Source organism: Bombus vancouverensis, chromosome 16 (assembly GCF_051014615.1).
Source record: "Bombus vancouverensis nearcticus chromosome 16, iyBomVanc1_principal, whole genome shotgun sequence".
Lineage (NCBI taxonomy): Eukaryota > Metazoa > Arthropoda > Insecta > Hymenoptera > Apidae > Bombus > Bombus vancouverensis.
This window is the reverse complement of record NC_134926.1, coordinates 8,341,091-8,361,168: the sequence shown is the minus strand read 5'-3', so window position 1 is coordinate 8,361,168 and position 20,078 is coordinate 8,341,091. Positions and strand designations below refer to the sequence as shown.

Here is a 20,078-nt window from a genome sequence, read left to right as displayed (position 1 = left end):
AAAATACAAAATGTACAGAATGCACATATTATGCAAACATACATAAAATATTCAAAATGCAATACTTCTTGGAATATTTAATATATAAAATAATTTATAGATCGTTAACAAATTATCGTATAATACGAGAACATAATCCCGAATTCTATGTCGATGTTTTTTAGCCGCGTGTTAATTTATTTATTTTCACTTCGTAGTATCAGTATTATAAATACATATAATTTGTTTGTTTTGTTGTTGTTTGTGATTTCTAAACACCTGTCTAATATAGTCATTTCTATATATATATATATTCTATATATATATAAAGGACATAGAAATTAACATATTGTTGTACGTTCTAACCGAACAAACAAGTTCTATGTAACTTCGGGTGAAAAAGAAATTTCCCTTCCTTATTATCATACTATACGCGTGCCTCGTTCGTCATTGTCATAAATAATGCAAAAAGACACTATACTATACGTATCCAGATGCCAAGATCCTTTTATATCCCATAAAAGATTATGAGGATTTAAAATAAGATGGAAGAACTTTCACAATAAAAAATTTAATTCATCATACATAGGCTGCGAATATTTATGCAAATTTATATTTTTATGAAGAACTTAAGCAGAAATTTGTTTTATAAATAATCTAAGCATAAATAACAGTGTAACTAATTAAAAAATAATTATTAGGCGGAAAAAGTTAATTCGTAAATTGTGCTAAGGATTTTAGCTCCACTTAGCTTTTTAAGTAGAACGTTATACTTTTTATCTTATAGGATGTAAGCCATTTTTGATAGTCTAATCATGAATTACACTATCCAAGGTTACTTGTATCCAAGATACGAATTATTTCTTAATGTCAAATTTTAACGCTCTACAACCTTGAGCGACCTTGCATGAGATAACGCAGTTTGACTCTTATGAATAAACAGCGAATTTTTATGCAAATTCATATTTTTGAGAATGCGATTATAAAAGCAGAATCTCAACAGAAACTTGTTTTATCTACTAAATATTATAAAAAGCGCTCTTTATATTATGTTAATTTTCAAATAAACTTTCAACTTCGTTCATCTGTTCAAATTAATTTTTAACTTTCAATATGTCATCAATCATGTTTATCTATGAATTGGGGGTTAGAAAATTAACAAAAGCGGACTTAGCATGTTTATCTTTAAGCATTAGACGGATGTTCATGCACTACGAATGCATAAGCATCTACACTCTCCCTATTATCTCAACTCGCTTTATGATCTCCCTCTAATATATATCCTTTCACCTCTAGTGAATCTCATCTGTTGAATGGAAGTGAAGCGCGGGATGGCGCATAACGACGAAAGTTCATAGTACAAAGATCGCGACCCCCCTGCAACGGCAAATAACATAACCTATGTTCCGATTTGCGCCAAAGGGAAAGAGTTTGCGTTCATCTCGGGCGTTGCATCTTGCGCACGCTCCGTTCCGCAGCGAGAGCACGCAGAGAGGAACGTGTTGGAGTATCACCACCGGCGAGGAACACTGGCGAATTCGTGGAAGTTAACGGCGGTCGCGTCTGGGCCCTCCGTAAAACTGATAAACGCATTCATTCCGGCTGACCGAATGAGGTTTTAAGGTGAGAGAACGGTGCAACGCATGTCGGGCGAGGAATGCGTAAGGAAAGCTTTCTAGAGAGCCCCGAGATCCTCCTGTTTAATCCACTATCCGCGATAAAGCATGAAACTTAAAAGCTAGACTCGTGATATCCGTCTCGAAGGCGGTGGTCCAACGTGAATTGACTGGCTTGGAACATTAGAACCAAAGCATACTTGCGTTAGGAGGCTAGTAACCGTTCCACCGAGTGTGTTGGCCTGGTGGTTCCGACCAAGACACTGTTGGCTGTTCCAACTTCTAACTAGGTAAGAATTGTTTGGAATTTTTATTTTGGACAAAGAACCCTATATGTATAGTGAAGTTTTACTCTTTAAGTTATTGCGTTTGTTTAAATTTATTATTTCTATTATTCTTTGTTATTCTTGTGGTTAATTACGAAATGTTTTATCAAATGTGATAGAGTACATTTTGTATGATCCTCTTCCTATGAGGAGTATAATGAATCTGGTTGCTTTGAGTGGCTGATATCTATCACTCTGGAACGCCAAGTAACTGTAATCAAAGATATTTCGGAGAAAGTAGAAGCGTTTACACGATAGAAGACATGTAAAATAGTGTTAATTAATACGACGATTTTGCTTGCGTGAAAGTACGCCACACGACTGTAGGATCAGGTGAAAAAGACTCATCGTGATTTACTGTTAATTAATCGATTATTTCTCTCATATTTCTTTTTCTTCTTTGCTCGTGTAAATGCATATTAAGAGTTAAATTTAGTAACTTGGTTTTCTATTTGAGTAGAACTGAGACAATTGAACATAAATAGAAAATATTTTAACCGCGTCGTCATATCAGTTCTTGCTTTCGTTGAGTGACGACCTATTTACTTTGCTTTCTATTTGTCCTTGCAATCAGGGGCCGTAGTTCCTTGAAAATGACGTAATGCGCCAATTTTCAGTTCACTTATAAGGAAAACGAACTTTAAATCTTGATTTAAAGAAAAACTATTGAATTAATATTAATATGATTAACCATCTAGATCTAGATTGTATTTCTGTAAATAGGGAATATGGCTCGGAAAGGATTAATCGAAAGAGTTTAAGCTTATCGATTAACGTTACGGCGAAAATAAAGATTTTACTCAAGGTCAGTCGATTGGTGTCCATAAGTAATTGCAATAGTCTTCCATTGCAAAATTTCGATCGAGTATCACGAATCAGAGTAATTCATTTAAAATTTTTTAGATTATTTCATTTATTACTTATTTTTAAACAAAATTTATTAGTTAATAAAATAGAAAAATTTCATGTATCTAGATATAGCTAGAGTTAATTAATACAGAGGTAGAAACTCGATAAAGAAGTCAGAAAATAGAAACATTGCTTTTTGCATTGAGAGAGACATATTGACCACTTCAATCGATAAAAATAGTACTTTTATCTCTAGTCCTAATGTCACCCACTTAGCGACGTAAACAAGGAAAGATACTGACGTGCTTTCCATTAAGTGCAATCGTGCAGAAGATAACGAGAATGATAAGGAATATCTTTTTGCTGTGTCATTTATTTTTTCTCGTTAGTGAAGAAATTGAAAGTCGTATATATCAAATGACTGGATTATATAGCAATTATCTTCAACTAAAATTAAAATCACACTCCTAATATTTTTATAATATTTATTTTACCTAGTATGAAAATTTCAGTGAGAGAGAATTTTTTCTTTTAAAATAACATTAATTGAATTGCAAAATTTAAATATTCTGCGTATAAATTATTTATGTTTTGTAATAATATTGAATATTCAAATGAAAATTCAAATATTCAAATAAGCTATTTATATAGATAAAGATTTGTTACATTGTATACTACTAGCTTGATCTTTTAATTATATGTAATTTATTGGCAACTTAAATCATTCAATAATAGTATTATCCATTGAGAATGCAAATATCCGACGTTCGATTTCTTTGATACGGTAGAACGTCAGATGTCGCGTCGATTACATTCTTCACTAAATAATCCCCTAACACGCCACCAAAAGCGATAGGAAAATTTGTTCCATAATTGATAATATTACTTATGAAGAAAATATTGTTTTATTTAATTTATTAATGAAATGTGCATTATGTCAATGTAAGATGGGGGGGCGAAATATTTTTCATTGTTCAATTCGCACGTCCCTGATTCCAATATAACAATTTCATTTCATCTAACGCGCGTGTGCAGTAATTTCACTGAGATTTGGCGTAGTTCGATCTGAAAATTCGATTAACAGGTGTTCACTTAATTAAAAGGCTCCCGTAAGTTGCATAACGTTTCCCTATTTACGACCTTGACGACCTACTGTAACTGTGTATATATGTACACAAAAAGCTAGTAACACACCATCATATAATTCCAAGTTATGTTAGAAAAAATACCGATTACGTAACGCCATTGTTATACCCAAATATATATATACACACATGTATATGTGTGCAGATATATTCCCACCTATTTCAAATTTGTTAGAATTTCTTCCATTATTTATATACAGTGAGTTCTAAAAATGTATACGCCCTTTTGAGTGTAACTTTTAATTCCATGATAAGGTTCGTTAAAATATTTTTGTTACAGTTAATCAGTATCGCTTAACAAAATTTATTTCGCTAAAAGACCTAACCAATGTAATGTGTATCTTATTAAAAGTCAGTCATTCGCTCATAGAAGTAGCAATTCGTTGGTAATGAAGAATAGACGAAGTGTGAATACTTTTACGATCCATTATAGAGTTGGGGGAATTAATATATATATGTAGTGAGTTTATAAATTGAAGCGTTAAGGGTTGTATGCATCAACGTGAAGGCCACGTTGTGAACCTTAAGCCTTAAACTATAAAAGTCTCTCTTTAAAACTCTATTGTTTATAATTTTCTCTTGCCACTATTTGTTCAGTTATAATTGTAGTGGTAAAAATTAATCTTCCATGTTAAATATTAATATGCGATTTTAAAAAATATTTATACATTAACATATACAAATCTTAATCTTGAAATATTTAAGACTAAATTATGAAAAAATGTAAGGATAATATAATTGAGAACATTAGGTAAGGGTTAAAACGCAACAATTGAATCAGTAAAATATATTAGAAATCAATACCTAAATTTCAAATAATATCAACAATAATGTTAACTTTAGTTGCTGATCGTTTTTACCCCGCAATATCTCTTCCAGTATCTTCTTGTTTTAATTACGTTAATCCTGTAAGAATAATACAGTATATATATTACTTCTGAAGATTTAGCAAAATTACAGAAAAACTAAATTTAATACATAATACAGTATAAAGAATTACAATACAAATGGTTATAATAGAAAATTATTACAATATTAGCGATAGCATTACAATAATTGTACAACGATAGCTGTGACATATAAAGCTCAATAGATAAACGTTAATTAAGTCTTCCAGCAACTTTATAGCTCCACCCGTTTCACGTTTGCTTCTAGTATCCAGCGCATGCGCGGATTCTCCCTCCTACGATCACTGAGCGAATTACCGGAAACAATCCGGCAACTGATAGAACTGTGTGCGAGGTAAAGAGGGAGGACCAACCGGTGACATGATGCCACAAGCACGTTGGTGGAACGCTGTTATCGCGAGCAGTCGGCCTAGGACGTGGGAGCAACTGACTACCTCTGCGGGGCCAGGGACGTCAGGAGGTAGAATATTCACACGTCTGACGGCTGTTGAGTCGGTAGTCCACCGGCCGGCTTCTGACAGAACATTGCGTCGCAGCATGGCGACCGGTCCACCCGGTAGTAAGGTTCTCACCGAGGACAATGTCTTCATCAATCTCCGGAAAATGGAATATGCGGTGCGCGGTCCTCTCCTTATACGTGCCCTCGAGATTGAGAAAGAACTGCAGAAGGTAAGGTATAGAAGTGCGACGAGAGGTAGCTGACCACTTTCGGTAGCCAGTTCCCATCGCTTAATCCTGCAATGCCTCATTAAAGTCTTTTGTTACCTCAACAGGCTACTGATTTTAGATCCCTGATTACAGGTATCGTAAAATACTTCTACATGAAACGGTTCTTTAATCTTTTGGAACATTTCAACTTTGTAACCTTAAAGTATTACAACTTTTTATCACTTCAGCTGGACGCTGGTTGTGGGCATTGTATTGCAAAATAATTGTATTGTCTGTAGCTTTTTTTTTTGGAGACTTCAATTTTATAACGTTAAATTATTAGGGTCTTTCATCACTAAACAGGATACTAATTTTAGTTACTTATAGTGTTGAAAATTATCAACTGTAAATGAAAAGATACTTCCACTTTTATTTAACATTTAAATTCCATAACTAAAGTATTAGGTCTTTCATTACTCTAACAGGATACAGATTTTAGTCACTGTATTAGAAAAAAAAAGGTTCTTTAACTTTTTTGAATATTTGAATTTTATAACCTTTAATTATACATACTTGAAAGTATTTTAGTGAAATTTTGCAGAATCTTTTTACATGTCTAAATTGTGTGAAGATCATACCAAATCTAAACAATCCCAGTATGATATGTTCCAAAACTATTAGTGTGCCATTTCAGAGTTGCTATTCCAAAATAGTATTTGTGATTTGGTGGGTTCTTTTATTTTTCTGTGCGTGGATATGGCGTGAATAAATAAGGAAAACATAGATAATTTTGAGAATAGAATATGTACTGAGGTAGTGATAGATATTTGTTGGTGATTATATATGGAGGTTATGTTTCGATTTTTAAACATTATGAGATATATATAGTATATATGCATATTCGTAACATATGGTGTATATTATTTGGAAGTTTTCCGTTTCTTTTTTCTTAGGTTGATAACGACGAAAGAACGTTAGATAATATCAGATAATATATGAAAGGAAATAAATTGTGATTAAACGCAATTTAAAGAAGTTAATTCAGTATATTTTGACATGGCTTTTCAGGAAATATACTGCTGTTACTATCTTTTTAAATATAAATTTAGTGATACATAAACTTTTTAATATTTTTCATTAAATATAATGCTTTTATCCATTTAAAAAAGTTATAATTTAATTTAAGAGAAATTTTGTTTTTAAATAATGGAAATTAAATAAAAATGTATAAGTTTCATTGATTCTGAATGATGTTGGAACCACCTGTCGCTGAGGATTAATTCAAAGTAAAAGCAACTAAAAATAGTGTTTCAATTGGCGTCAATTAGCATAAACTGTATAAACGTATCCTGAAATGACAAGTATTGTTACGTGTACGACAAAATTCTTCAATAACTTCGAAATAAAATTCCATGAATTCGAATTATTTCTACCATTATAACGTTACATATTTACATATTGTAGCTTTGCTTTGGTAACGCCTTAACACAAAAAATGTAAGCATTAAAGGAGTGGTATTTTAAAATTTTACAAAGGTATCTTCGTGAGTTATTTCAATAACATTGTAAAGTTGATTTAACATAAGATATGCCATTATTCGTAAAAGTACTGCAATCTCCTACTTGTAGCATCACAAAACAATTGAAGATGAATCAGTGTTGTAATACTGAACCCATCTTGATAGTGGCATAAGTAATAATTGTGCTCTCTAATTCAAAACTGATGGAATTATAAATATAACGTTTTACATGATAAGAATAAAAATAGAATGGAGACCTCCTATTCAATAAAACCAAATTTGGAATTTTTTTTATTGCGCCGCTATCAAAGCAAACCAATTGATACATACTACATTTATAACACAGGAAAAACGAAGATAATTTACATTATGAATCAACAATTAAAGCTATGAGTGTAGGAATGGCGTATACTATAAACATACTTGTAAAACATAACGTATACTTTATTCAATATTTATAGCAAAATAATAAATATAGAAATAGCGTATGCATTTATTGTGCATAGTATACAATTATTAAATATTATATTTACGATTCCCAAATTTCAAGTCGCTTAAGAACTATGAATTTTTCAATTTATTATGATAAATCGTCACTGAAAACAATTTCGTTGATGCATCCAATAGGCCAGATGTTACGGACAAGTGGCTGTATCCAAAACGAGCTTAGTAACAGGAGCCGTTTAACTAGCCTGTTGTTTGACCATGCAATTTGATACCATAAACTGTGAAAAAAGGACATAAACATACTGTGCGCATGTAACAGCCTTCGTCTGGCTAGCATAGCTTGTGTTACATGTGTTCTGTTACATGTTACCTTATATGGAAGCTCACAATATTATTCCAAATTTCTAGTACATTCTTATTATACAAAAAATTTCGTATTTTGTATAACAATAGACATGAAAATTTATATATTAACATTTCAATAAAGAAATCAAAATTTTGAATGTTTTATGAATCTTAAACGTTCAAATGTTTTTAATATTCAAGTTCAAGTGATTATGAATGACTAATGACTAATATTTATGAATGGTCTAAGCATTATATCGTATGTGTGTGCTTTGTTTATGAATAATGTATATATCTCTATGGATAAACATAATTTTCACGATATTGAATTCGTTTTGGAAAATGCGATACGTGACTTTTGTGTTAAATAGTCCGCAATGCTACCTTGGATTTGTGAAATTACTGTGAGTCACGAAGAGGGAGTAGTGCCAACGAAAGTGTTTAATGTACGTCATAGTTTAGATTATAGTTGTAAGTGAAACGATTGCCCAATTTCCCCAATGCTATTATCGGACCATAAAACCCTTAATAAAAAACTTAAAAAAAAAAAAAAACTAAATTACGAAATTCTTATTTTTGAGGGAAAATTTTACTATTTGTAAATTTACGAGTAAAATTTATAAAAAGAAGTGGATCATAAATTGAATTAAATACTGATTGAACTGCAATTCAGCTTTATCAGAATTAGAATTTTACTTGTCTTAGATTTAGCACCATCTTTTATACTTGATTGTACTATACACATACACATGTGGTTATTGTTCTGTATGTGTGTTATGAATCACGCTGTATTGCGTAATTGTTTGCTTATTCGATTGAGCTGAATTACTTTAAAGCTAAGCAATATGTGGATAAGGCAAGAATATTAAAAAAAAAATATATCCTTCACATGAAGTGAAAGAATGGTTTATTTATGATCTAATAAAAGCTGGAAGTATCTCGGAAAATCCGATATTCGCGCTCATGATAAGTATTCACCTTGCTAGATCGACAGACTAAATATAATTTATAATAAAAATAATGAGATATGTATTGTAAACTTACTCCAGTTTTACATACGTTGTAGTTGTTATTACTTATATATCGTAAACTCTATAAATAGGAAAGAGAGGCACCATATTTAAAAAATATGATTTTAGTAAAATCCCAAATAAAAGAATTATAGTGATTTAAAGATATTAATATTATAAAAAGATCGAAATGTGATGCTCACATTGTGTAACACAAATATGTTATTAGTTAATGTCTAATATAATATTTAAAAAAAACAGAATTCTATAATATAATTTAAAAGTATTTAATGTAAATATGTTACATTAGTTACATAAGCACTATTTTAATTATATCCAAATTTATACACAAATTTATTCGTATACAAAAAATGTGATTATGAAATATCTGTAATAAAGCCCATTAAAGATATACTCTATATTAGTAAATATAAAAATATAGTAAAATTAAATATATCAATACGCTATTTTTTTCAGGGAGCCAAGAAACCGTTCAAGGAGGTGATAAAAGCGAACGTGGGGGATGCACACGCCATGGGGCAACAGCCCATCACCTTCTTGAGACAAGTACTGACCTTGACGGTGTCGCCGAGCCTTCTCGATGATCCTAGCTATCCCGAGGATGTGAAGGAACGAGCCAAGACCATATTGTGCCAGTGTAAAGGAGGCAGCGTTGGCTCTTATTCTGAATCGGCAGGAATCGAGATCATCCGGAAACATGTTGCTCAATACATTCAAGATCGTGATGGAATTCCCTCTGATTACCATAACATCATCCTCTCGAACGGCGCCTCGGACGGAATCAAAGTGTGCAGATTATTTCTATTGTAATATATTGTTAAGCACTATAGAAGCAATACAACAAGGTCGTAAATTAAAACGTTAAGCAATAACAATGATTTTATTATCTTATAATATTATGGTATTTCAAAATTATGAGTCAGATTAGCAAGCTGTAATGATGATAACAGACATTTAGACAAGCTAATTTTGAACATTTGTAAATGAGTAGTATATCACATATTTTTAAAACCTTATTGCTGAACAAAAAAGCAGAATTGAATGAAGAAGTTGCATTCCGTTTAATGATCTTATAGTTCTAAAACATCAATATTATTCCAAATGATTAAAGATCACATATTCTAATTCAATACAATATCTACACTTCATAACAACAAGTTTTGAAGAAGCATTCAGAATTCATTAACAAATATTCAAACTAAAAGTCCTGATTATTCTGTGATTTTCAGCTTGATATATGAATAATCCATGTTATTGTTGCATTTATGTTACAGTCTTTCCTGAAACTGTTCAATGAGAAACTAGATGGTAAACCATCTGGAGTGATGATCCCAATCCCACAGTACCCTTTATACTCTGCCACTTTGGCTGAATTTGGCTTGACTCAAATTGGTTACTATCTGAACGAGGAGAACAAGTGGGGATTGGATATTTCTGAATTAGATAGAGCACTAAACGAGTCAAGGAGGTCGTGTAATCCTCGTGTGCTAGTCGTAATAAATCCTGGTAATCCAACTGGACAAGTTCTTACACGAACTAATATCGAGGACGTCATCAGATTTGCGTATAAAAACCATTTATTCCTATTGGCTGATGAAGTTTATCAGGATAATGTTTATGATAAGGACAGTGCTTTCCACTCGTTCAAGAAGGTAATGATGGAGATGGGAGAACCTTACTGTAAAATGGAGCTGGCTTCCTTCATGTCTGTGTCCAAAGGTATATTTTAATTTGAGATCAAGTTTATGTTCTACTTCAATAGCTAGTTATAAGTATTTATTACTTTCCAAATGGAATGTTATAGGAGTAGATACTAATTCTTTTATGTATGTTGCAGGTTATATGGGAGAATGTGGAATCCGCGGCGGGTATGGGGAAATTATCAACATGGATCCCAAAGTAATGGCAATACTGTTAAAATCGATCTCAGCAATGTTGTGTCCTACTGTTCTTGGTCAGGTAGTAATGGATGTTGTGGTGAATCCTCCAAAACCAAACGAGCCATCCTACAAATTGTTTCAAAAGGAAAAGGAGGAAACCTTACGCTCTTTAGCAGAAAGATCTCAATTAGTGGTTGATACATTGAATAGCATTCCCGGTTTTAAGGTACTTTCTAAAAATTTATTATAAGAGCTGTGTCAGACATCATTTATTAGCACTAAATCATTAATTAAATTCCAATCTTTTACAGGTTAATCCAGCTATGGGTGCAATGTATGTATTCCCACGAATCGATTTGCCAAAAAGAGCCATACAAGCAGCAGAAAAGGAAGGTCAACAGCCTGATGTCTTTTATGCCTTCAAACTCTTGGAGTCCACCGGAATATGCGTGATACCAGGTTCCGGTTTTGGACAGCGACCTGGAACATATCACTTCAGGACGACAATCTTGCCACAGAAGGAGAAAATAAATACAATGCTCGAGAATCTGAGACAGTTCCATATTAGGTTCCTCGAAGAGTACAAATAATGATACTATGGGATTTTTATGCATTTTATTTCATCCTAGAAGTGTCAGGGTTATGATATAGAGATCAGTATTACATTTCCATGAAATTTTCACGAATTTATTCGAAAGAATGGTCAAATGTACATTACTTTGCATTTTGAAGTGAGAAAATATTATAAAGGGTATTTTTGAAATTATATTAGATCCGCTATCGATCTGGCACAAAAGGGATTATATATATGGTTTTATGTAAATGTAATATCATATGGATGGATTTCACAATTCATCGAATACTTGTAAATATAGTGTGAATTTATCATTACGTTTAAGAGATTATATGATATACCAATCGATGACTTTCTTTTATCAGAATCATTGGAACGTATGGTGGGTGTTTGTACGTGTATATCACAATAACTCGCAGATAACTAACAAACGTTGTTTTTTATAATATTCATGATGATATTATCAGGTTATATTGTAATTTATATTTGAATAAATTATAATTATCGATTTGTCTGAAGAATATATGAATGCGAAGATGATTCTCGCGTCTCTACCATGTACAAATCACGTGCATTCAATGAAATTCACCCACCAGAAAAGACTTATGTGTTCACATTTGTACAAGATCCTCGATGTTAATAAAAAATCACATGCACTTCAATTAAAACGTAAAAAACATTTAATAACCATGATCACTACTTTCAGCGTATAACCGCAATCTATTATGAATTGATAGCAACACGCTTTTGAACACCATTAGTACAAAAAACATGTAAGAAAAACACTGGAGTTGTCTAATTCGTGCGTAATAAGTAAAAATGACTTCAAGGACCGCATCGAAGATCTTGATCGGATAAAAAGTTACATAATATTAAAATTCTAAATGAGACTAGAATTATCAGGTGTTCACTCATATATTCTATAAACGGAGATACGGTATAACTGATTGTATGCTCTTTTTACTGAGTGTACCTGTTGTCCAAGTAATTCGTACCTCGGAACGAAAGTTTAATGTAATCTAAAGGAGATTTTGAACAATGAAACTTATCGGAAAAATCAGTTTTTCGAAGAGGAAACGGAAAGAGCTAAGAAGTAAAGCTAACATTGTACTCTATATACAATAATCGACTGATTATTATTAAAAGAAATACTTTATTGAGAGCTTCTGCCATTAACAAATTGGCAAATCTCTACGAAATTGGACGTTACATAACTGAAACTTAGAGTTAATAAAGAGTACAAGTTCTACAGATCAATGGCGAGCCTCTCAATTTCTTCTGCGAAAAATCTCATATCAGCCTTAGTGAGTCCAGAATTCTGCAAAACGAGCCTGAAAAAGTTAGGGAGCTCGCGTAGAGGCTGATACGTGATCAGCATCGAGCCCTTCTTCACCATTCGCTCCTTTACATCCGGTCCAATTTTCTCAAGGGCTTTGAACAGTTCTCCGTCTTGCAAGTGGCGTTTGGAGGGCGGCACGTACCAGAAGCAGACGTTGGTGCACTCGGGCTCAAGCATCAGTTTGAAGCCTTCTCTGTGTCTTATATAATCTGTGAAGTACCGCGCCAATTCGAACACTCGATCTACATGTTTCTCCAAGCCATGAGTGCCTTTTGCTTTCCACATGAACCAGAATTTCATCACGTCTGCCCTACGACCGCATTGAACGTGCTTGTCCCCACTGTCGAAAGAAGAGTCATAAAATTTGTCTGGTTGGAAGAGATAACTAGCTTTTGAGCTATGTGCTGCTTGCAGGAGATCCTCATGGCGCAGTAACAATGTTGAACATTGTTGCGGAGCAGCCAACAATTTGTGTGGATTCCAAGTAACAGAATCTGCCAGTTCTACACCATCCAGGAGGTATCTGTGCTTTGTGGACATCAAGGCTCCTCCTCCCCACGCTGCATCCACGTGAAACCACAGATTGTACTTCTTACAAATGATAGCAATCTCTCTTAAGGGATCGAATGCACCTAGGACTGTAGTTCCTGCTGTAGCAGATACCATCAAGGGCACTGCACCTTCGTCAAGAGCTTTCTTGATCTGTGCTTCCAAATTCGTTATGCACATCTTTCCTCTGCTGTTAGTTTTCACTTCATACACATTGCTAGTGCCTAATCCTAGGAAAGCACTAAGCTTTTTGACAGAATAGTGGGAATCTCTGGAAGTGAAAATTATTAACCTGCCAGCACTGGATAAGCCTAACTCCTTCAATTGAGGAAACCTGTGAATGACGATACATAAAAACATAGGAATTTCAGGGATTCCAATCGATTAATCAAATTATAAAGAAATAAGAAGTACCTGTAGTGACGTGCCAGATTAATTGCATAACCATTGGCAATAGAACCACCAGGACAGAATATTCCTTCACCTTTACCATCTTTCCAGCCAACTATCTTCCTCATTTCACGCAATATCTCCTCTTCCATTAAAGAGAACACTGGAGAAACTTCATAGGTGTAAACTGAAGGGTTCAAGGCGTCTGTTAACCATTGCCCAAGAAGGCCATATGGATCTACGCTGGAATATAATTGGTTTATGAATCGAGGATGACCTGTTTTTACGCTGTACTTGATCACGTTGCGGGCGAGGGTGAAAAGCTTCTCATGGGAGCACCCTTGGTCAGACAGCTTTAAGTCAATGGCTGATCGAAGAGCTGCTGGTTTCATCCATTCCACTACTTTGTTTTTTCTTGAAGTTCCCTGAAAGGTAATTGGAAACTTCTATTATGTAAGTCAATAGGATAGAGAATTTTAATTTAGAAATCTTCGTGCATTAGTATGGGAGCTAGCTTTTCCTTTTTGCGACGCAGTTTCTTTTTTCTTATATTTTATAATTTAACTCGGAAGTAGAGTAACATGAATGCAACTTGCCGCACAATTCTTCGTCCATGAATTGACAGAGCAGATCATTAACAAACGAAGAGAAAAAGTCGCATAAATAACGTTTGACTCACGTTTTCACAACAACAAGGAAACATTAGTTTTATAATAAATCAGTGATAATCGTTGCTCATAGATGCATTTGAATATTAAGTTTTCTTTAATTAAACCGAGCAATTACATACATCGGATAGAAATTTAAATATACTTGGAGGAAATGATTATCTTCATTTCACTGTATTCAAATTATGTAAAAAGAATTATGACAACAATGAACATACGTTTGATTCAATTTCAAGAATTAAGTAAGTAAAAAATAGAAAGAAGTAGATTATGGTTTACAAAATGTGAGAACATTTTATTGAGATAGGGATCAAAATGAAGTAAAGAAATTTTTAATGACGGTAATGTACTTGAAGCGTAAAGATAATTGGATACTTCAAAGTGAATGGCTTTGAAAGAATAAGAAGTGATTGGAAGCGTTCGTGTGTAACATAAATTATTGTACCGAGTCACTGAGAACCACGCTTTTTGCTTAGTTTTACTTCGGCGAATAACTATAAATCTTCTTTAACGATATTTTATGTTTAATACGATACTTCTTTAAATTATTTAAATTGACGGGAAATAAAATTCTTATAAAAATATCAAAGAAATTGTCTAAATTATAATTTAGAATTTATATTAGCTCTAAAAAAAAAAAAAAATTAATTATAAAAATTGGCGAAAAATATTAATCTTAACAATATATTTGAATTTTTATACCTCAAAAAATATAATATTTTTATATATAAAATGTATAAATATGCAATTGTTTATAATTTAGATTGAATTCATATAAGTGACTAAAAGTTATTGCTCAAGGAAAGTATAAGAAACTGTTCTGTCTCATAAGGAAAATATAACGTATATTCCAATTTATCTCAAGTCAATAAACTTCAGTCGAAATGTCAATGCAATTTGTGCGTCACGAACGCAATTTTCCTTGTGGTTTCCCTGGTCGTTTCTTACGCCATACTTTTCCTATTTTCACATTCATGAGAATACATATGTATATCAATATACATATGTTAGTATTATTGTGGAAAGAAATTGTTTCTTCGATACAAATGGAAAGAAAATCCTTCAAATATTCAATTTAGAGATTAATTAAAATAAAATATAAATTTTTAATGTTTTATTATAATGTTCTTAAATGTAAATTTTAATTCACCATGTTGCACAATTATCTCTTTATCATAACTATCTCTTCACTTTAAAAGCCAACTGTCAATATACATCCATATTCCTCTAACAATAGATTTTAACAATGAATTTACCTCAAAAACTGCTTCTTCCAGGAGCAGATCAATGAAACTTCTCATAAACTTCTCATGGACCTCTCTCACCGGAAGACTCCTGTAGTTACAATCTTCTCTGGATTCCCCATTGGCAATAGAATTTGGACAACCATCTTGATAATCTTCTTCATCATCGCCAGAAGATAGACGAGCAAGATTGCTCTGTAAACTGTTGTCACAGACTTTTCTCAAGAAATTATCTCCTATTTGGGGCGGAGACACGCTCACAGTTCCCTCGTTAGCCGGCATAGTTACGTATCGAAGTTTTTCTCAATCTGTTCCGCGTGGTGCTCCTACAGTTTCCTTTATACTAATGTCTACTGACCAAGGACAAGATCGTTGCGCGTTAACTACCTTCGGCTGCATTTGCTTCACCGAGATTCGCGGCACTGGTTCTCCTTTCCTGCCTCTTTTTCTGATGAATATCGCGACCAGGGCCTTGATGAATTGGGAAACTATCCTTTGTTCTATATTGCTGTTTCGACTAATCCAGTAAATAAAGCGACAATGCGATGAGATACATTTGAATGTAAATTGACATCTTAATTCAGCTGTTTAGTTGTGTTTAACTTTCTCCAATTATCGATTATTATCTTTTTTCTTGCGATGAATTTTTGCGCCAAATCCGTAAACATTCTTCTTGTGCACTCGTTTCAATTAATTAGAAAATTATAGTAATATTAATATTCATAGATGATTCGTCCTTGAAAGCATTCTTGGATTAATTCAAGAAGGAAAGAACAGAAACAGAAAAAAAAACGATTTATTTTTAATATTTGTTATTTTAATACGTTTTTTTCTCTTTCTTTTTAAGGGTGATGAGAAAGATCGAGATTGTTTCGAGCTACTGATGCTCGTTACCGGTAATGGTAATAGCTGGTGATTTGGTGGATTATTTAAGCTGGATTCTATTACATAATTTTATTACGTCCAATAATAAGTTACATATATGGAAATGCAGTCACCAATAATTTTTATCCTTAATACGTAATTGAATGATATTCAATCTCTTCTAGAAACTTTGACGCACTACAAATATTCTGAGAAGATACTGGATGCTTAGAGCCAGTTGCAAATATTCTTCAGTGCTAATCAATCAAAATTGCTTATTACTGATTATGTAATGAAAATGAACAAAAATTGAAAATTATTGGATTGTAATATTTTTACGAGATTACGTTTGCTTCAAGACGCATGTAGATGATACAATGATCGATAATGATTATATAGACTCCAATAATGTGACAAAAACAAAATACTTGGGTCGTGTATGCATAAATGAATATGTATGCCGGGGATTGCGAATGTATCATTTACGTATCACGTGTATGGTGTCAAGTATCATTGGGATGAGACTTTCTTAAATTACAACCACCAATCAGTACCAAACTTCAATCACAAAAACATTCCTTATAAATGATCAACAACACTATTTATAATTTGTAATAGTAAAACACATTGGTTTTTGTGTTTGACGAAAAAAATAAATTTTTAAAAATAATTTATTTATAATCGAGCATTGATTATGCTGTTTAACGAATAATACTCGACACTTATCTATGGATATATGTATGTTTTTGTGAGTTACACAATGTTTACGCTGCCTACAATTTTTAAATACCGCTAATTCCCCGTATCAAATATTTTTGGTGATCTAATAACAACTTCAATTTTTTATACAAATATGTTTTTAGACAAGCCAAACATGTTTGTTTATAGATGAATCATTAATAGCTTTCAATATTAGAAAAATATTTCATATTTTCAGGTACATATTTAGTGTTCTAGTACGTAGGTTCGCATAACAGAGCATATTATTCTTTTCGTTTGAATCTAATCAGCATAATATTAGGAAAATCTTCCTTTGAAAGTCAGATCTGGACCAATCTAACAAGTAGAAATGATATTTATAATAGCTTAAAATGGTTCCAATACAGTTAAATACTGTTTTATTTTTAAAAATATAAATTGTAATGCGAGTGATTAATAAGTTTCATTATACACTTACACATCTTTTACAAAATTGATTGCATTTAGGAAAAAGACTTGCTGACATTTCCTTTGAGATTCAAACGTATTTTTGAAAACATATTATGTATAATTTTGCATCAGGAGACTGTTTTACAGCGACATAAGGCACAAACTTCATTGAATTTATTTTTCATAAAATATATAAGCTTTGATAAGTTATTTTAAAAAGTCTTTTAAAATACTTTGTATGTTAATTCTATGTAGATACTAGGTATAGAAGAATTTCAATGAAATCTGTTTGAGATAGCTTTTTTGTCATTAGAAACATATTCTAAGTACATAGTATAGAACTATTTCACAAATCTGATAAAAATATACATACCTAGAAACTATGGTATATCTACATTTTGAAATATGCAATTATATAAATAGATACAGATATAAACTCTTTCATTATTCATTATGGTAATAAAGTAACATATGTTATAATAAAATGCAACAATATTAATCAGAACCCTCTGCATAAAGTTTACAAAATAGTGCAAGCTCCACTTAAATTGTCTTAAGTGAACAAAGTCTTAAATGTGTAGAGGAACCCTTTAATTGTATGTCAATATTTTACAAACTTGTGTTTCCCACAATTAACTAAGTTACCAATTATTGTACACATCCCTGATTATTGGAACACTACTTCTCCTTATAATGTTAGTTTAAATATATAATTACGTGGATGCACAGTACTAGTAAAAAATTAATTTTTTGGTTAATTAATTAACCACTAATTCCACGGTTTGCTCATATACCTCCATATCTACACAATAATTGCATAAGAATTAAGACTGTAATATGTAACACATTAACCAAAATAGGCACCACAATTAGAACAACGTCGAGTTTTTAATAGTAAGCAGCATATTATCCCTAATGGGAAGAACAGGATTGCACATAGTAGTCCCAGACATGTAAAATCATCTTCCATTACACCCACCTATGTTGTAAAATCTGACCTTAGTCCCTACTTTTTACCTCAAATAATTGAATACCAAACATATGAGAAGGAAATTAAGATTTGTTTATTAAAAATTACTTACTCTGCATGCAGGACATCCTCCAACTAAAATTATTTCTGGCATAAGTATAGTGGTTGATTGTGTAGAACCATAGGAAGGTACATAATTGTGATTATTAGTTCCACTTGCGCTAGGATAGTACCCTGCAGGTGGAGGCCATGAAGTAGACCCTGCGCATTGTGTTGCATTGTAACCTGGATGTGGTTGCCACGAAGAATTAGCTATATAAGACACATCCCATGTCAATTTCTGTTATTACTTCTAAATATAACATTTTTTGTATCAAACAAGAAACAATCATTTAATATAACAAGATATTGAAAATTAATTTATTCTTTTGCATTGCTATTCAACCAATTTAGATTATTAGCATTGAACATGAATTACAGTATGACAGTATAGTCAGAGTATTGTTAAATGAGAGTAATGACATCAGAAATTACCTCTTCCATTTTTGTATAAAAATATCTCGCAATATTAATAACACTATAACATTAATAATATATACACTTTTTCAAACTATTTTTCCAAATTTTAATAATGATAATCATAACCGAATGAATCTAAATTATTTATTTTTTAAAACTTCGTAATAATCTTCGTATGATGCGAAATATAAAAATTATTAATATAAAATTAATGGTTTAATAATTCAAACTTTAAATGTAATAATTAGACTTAATAGCAGTTCACATTATTTTTAGACAGCAAAATAATACAAAACAGTAAAATTTCAATTTTGTTGCTCACTTATTGGCGCAGTGGCTGCTGCGTAAGACGGAGGTTTATCGTTCCCTGTAATTAGCGGTTGCTTTTCCATCGTTTAACAATTGAACTAATGGCTTTTATGAGCAATTCGTACAATAAATCGGCGTAATTAGATAATTATCATCGGTACAATTTTTTTCTGACAGCTAGCACCTGTATTAGCCCAAGATCTGACGCGGTTCCAAAACAAATAGTGTATTACTATTTCCGCCCGGGAGAACCACTTAAGATTTCACTTTTATTCTTCGATTAGAATACCAAGTTCTATTGGTTGACTGTTAGTGACGTCATTTCATTGTATTCCTTTTAATTTGGTACTCATTTCGAATTGCATGATTAACGTGTGTCGCGTTTCCTTGCGGCTGTAAAATTGATTTACTTGTTTTTCTTCCAGCATGCCACAATAGCGAATTATACGTAATTAGTATAATTGGTAGAATACTACATGCATTTATATATATTATAAATTTACTTACATGATTTTTTAATTAAATTATTTTATAATACATAATTTTTGTTCAATTTATTAGTCGTCTTCCTGCAAATTGCAGAAAGTTGTACATTTGGCGCGTCTGTGATAGAATAAAATATTTCCTTTAGTCAGTCACAAATTTAAACTTTAAAAAATAGTGCAACTGAACTTAAAGTAATATATCTTTTATTACAAAGAAAAAATCTGTATCTTAATTAATATCAGTAACAAATATAAAATTTCGAAATTTGCAAAATTCAATACAGTCATTTAATTTTTCCGCCACTAGTTAACACAGTATCGTCTA

The 20,078-nt window shown here is 32.1% G+C and overlaps 3 protein-coding genes across 6 annotated transcripts; 1 reads left to right on the top strand and 2 right to left on the bottom strand.

Annotated features, from left to right (window-relative positions):
* Positions 1-1,372: 1,372 nt before the first annotated feature.
* LOC117161188 (alanine aminotransferase 1) lies at positions 1,373-11,790 on the top strand. 3 transcript variants are annotated; one of them, XM_033342526.2, is made up of 6 exons: positions 1,373-1,602; positions 5,071-5,492; positions 9,270-9,599; positions 10,088-10,532; positions 10,651-10,919; positions 11,005-11,790. In XM_033342526.2, the coding sequence occupies exons 2-6, from the start codon at positions 5,184-5,186 to the stop codon at positions 11,281-11,283; spliced, it is 1,632 nt and encodes a 543-aa protein (XP_033198417.1). In that variant the 5' UTR covers positions 1,373-1,602; positions 5,071-5,183; the 3' UTR covers positions 11,284-11,790. The 3 variants fall into 3 exon arrangements, with proteins under 3 accessions (XP_033198417.1, XP_033198415.1, XP_033198416.1); XM_033342524.2 differs by having other exon boundaries at positions 1,374-1,885; XM_033342525.2 differs by lacking the exon at positions 1,373-1,602 and adding an exon at positions 3,773-3,879.
* A 610-nt stretch (positions 11,791-12,400) lies between these two features.
* black (glutamate decarboxylase-like protein black) lies at positions 12,401-16,107 on the bottom strand. The gene is made up of 3 exons (XM_033342523.2): positions 15,470-16,107; positions 13,570-13,970; positions 12,401-13,489 (listed from the first exon to the last, which is right to left on the bottom strand). Exons 1-3 carry the CDS (start codon positions 15,737-15,739, stop codon positions 12,514-12,516), a joined length of 1,647 nt encoding a protein of 548 aa, XP_033198414.1. The 5' UTR covers positions 15,740-16,107; the 3' UTR covers positions 12,401-12,513.
* A 289-nt stretch (positions 16,108-16,396) lies between these two features.
* On the bottom strand, positions 16,397-19,548 carry LOC117161195 (membrane protein BRI3). 2 transcript variants are annotated; one of them, XM_033342547.2, is made up of 3 exons: positions 19,282-19,548; positions 18,553-18,725; positions 16,397-18,449 (listed from the first exon to the last, which is right to left on the bottom strand). In XM_033342547.2, the coding sequence occupies exons 1-3, from the start codon at positions 19,349-19,351 to the stop codon at positions 18,318-18,320; spliced, it is 375 nt and encodes a 124-aa protein (XP_033198438.1). In that variant the 5' UTR covers positions 19,352-19,548; the 3' UTR covers positions 16,397-18,317. The 2 variants fall into 2 exon arrangements, with proteins under 2 accessions (XP_033198438.1, XP_033198433.1); XM_033342542.2 differs by having other exon boundaries at positions 18,553-18,752; positions 19,282-19,546.
* Between the last annotated feature and the right edge of the window lie 530 nt (positions 19,549-20,078).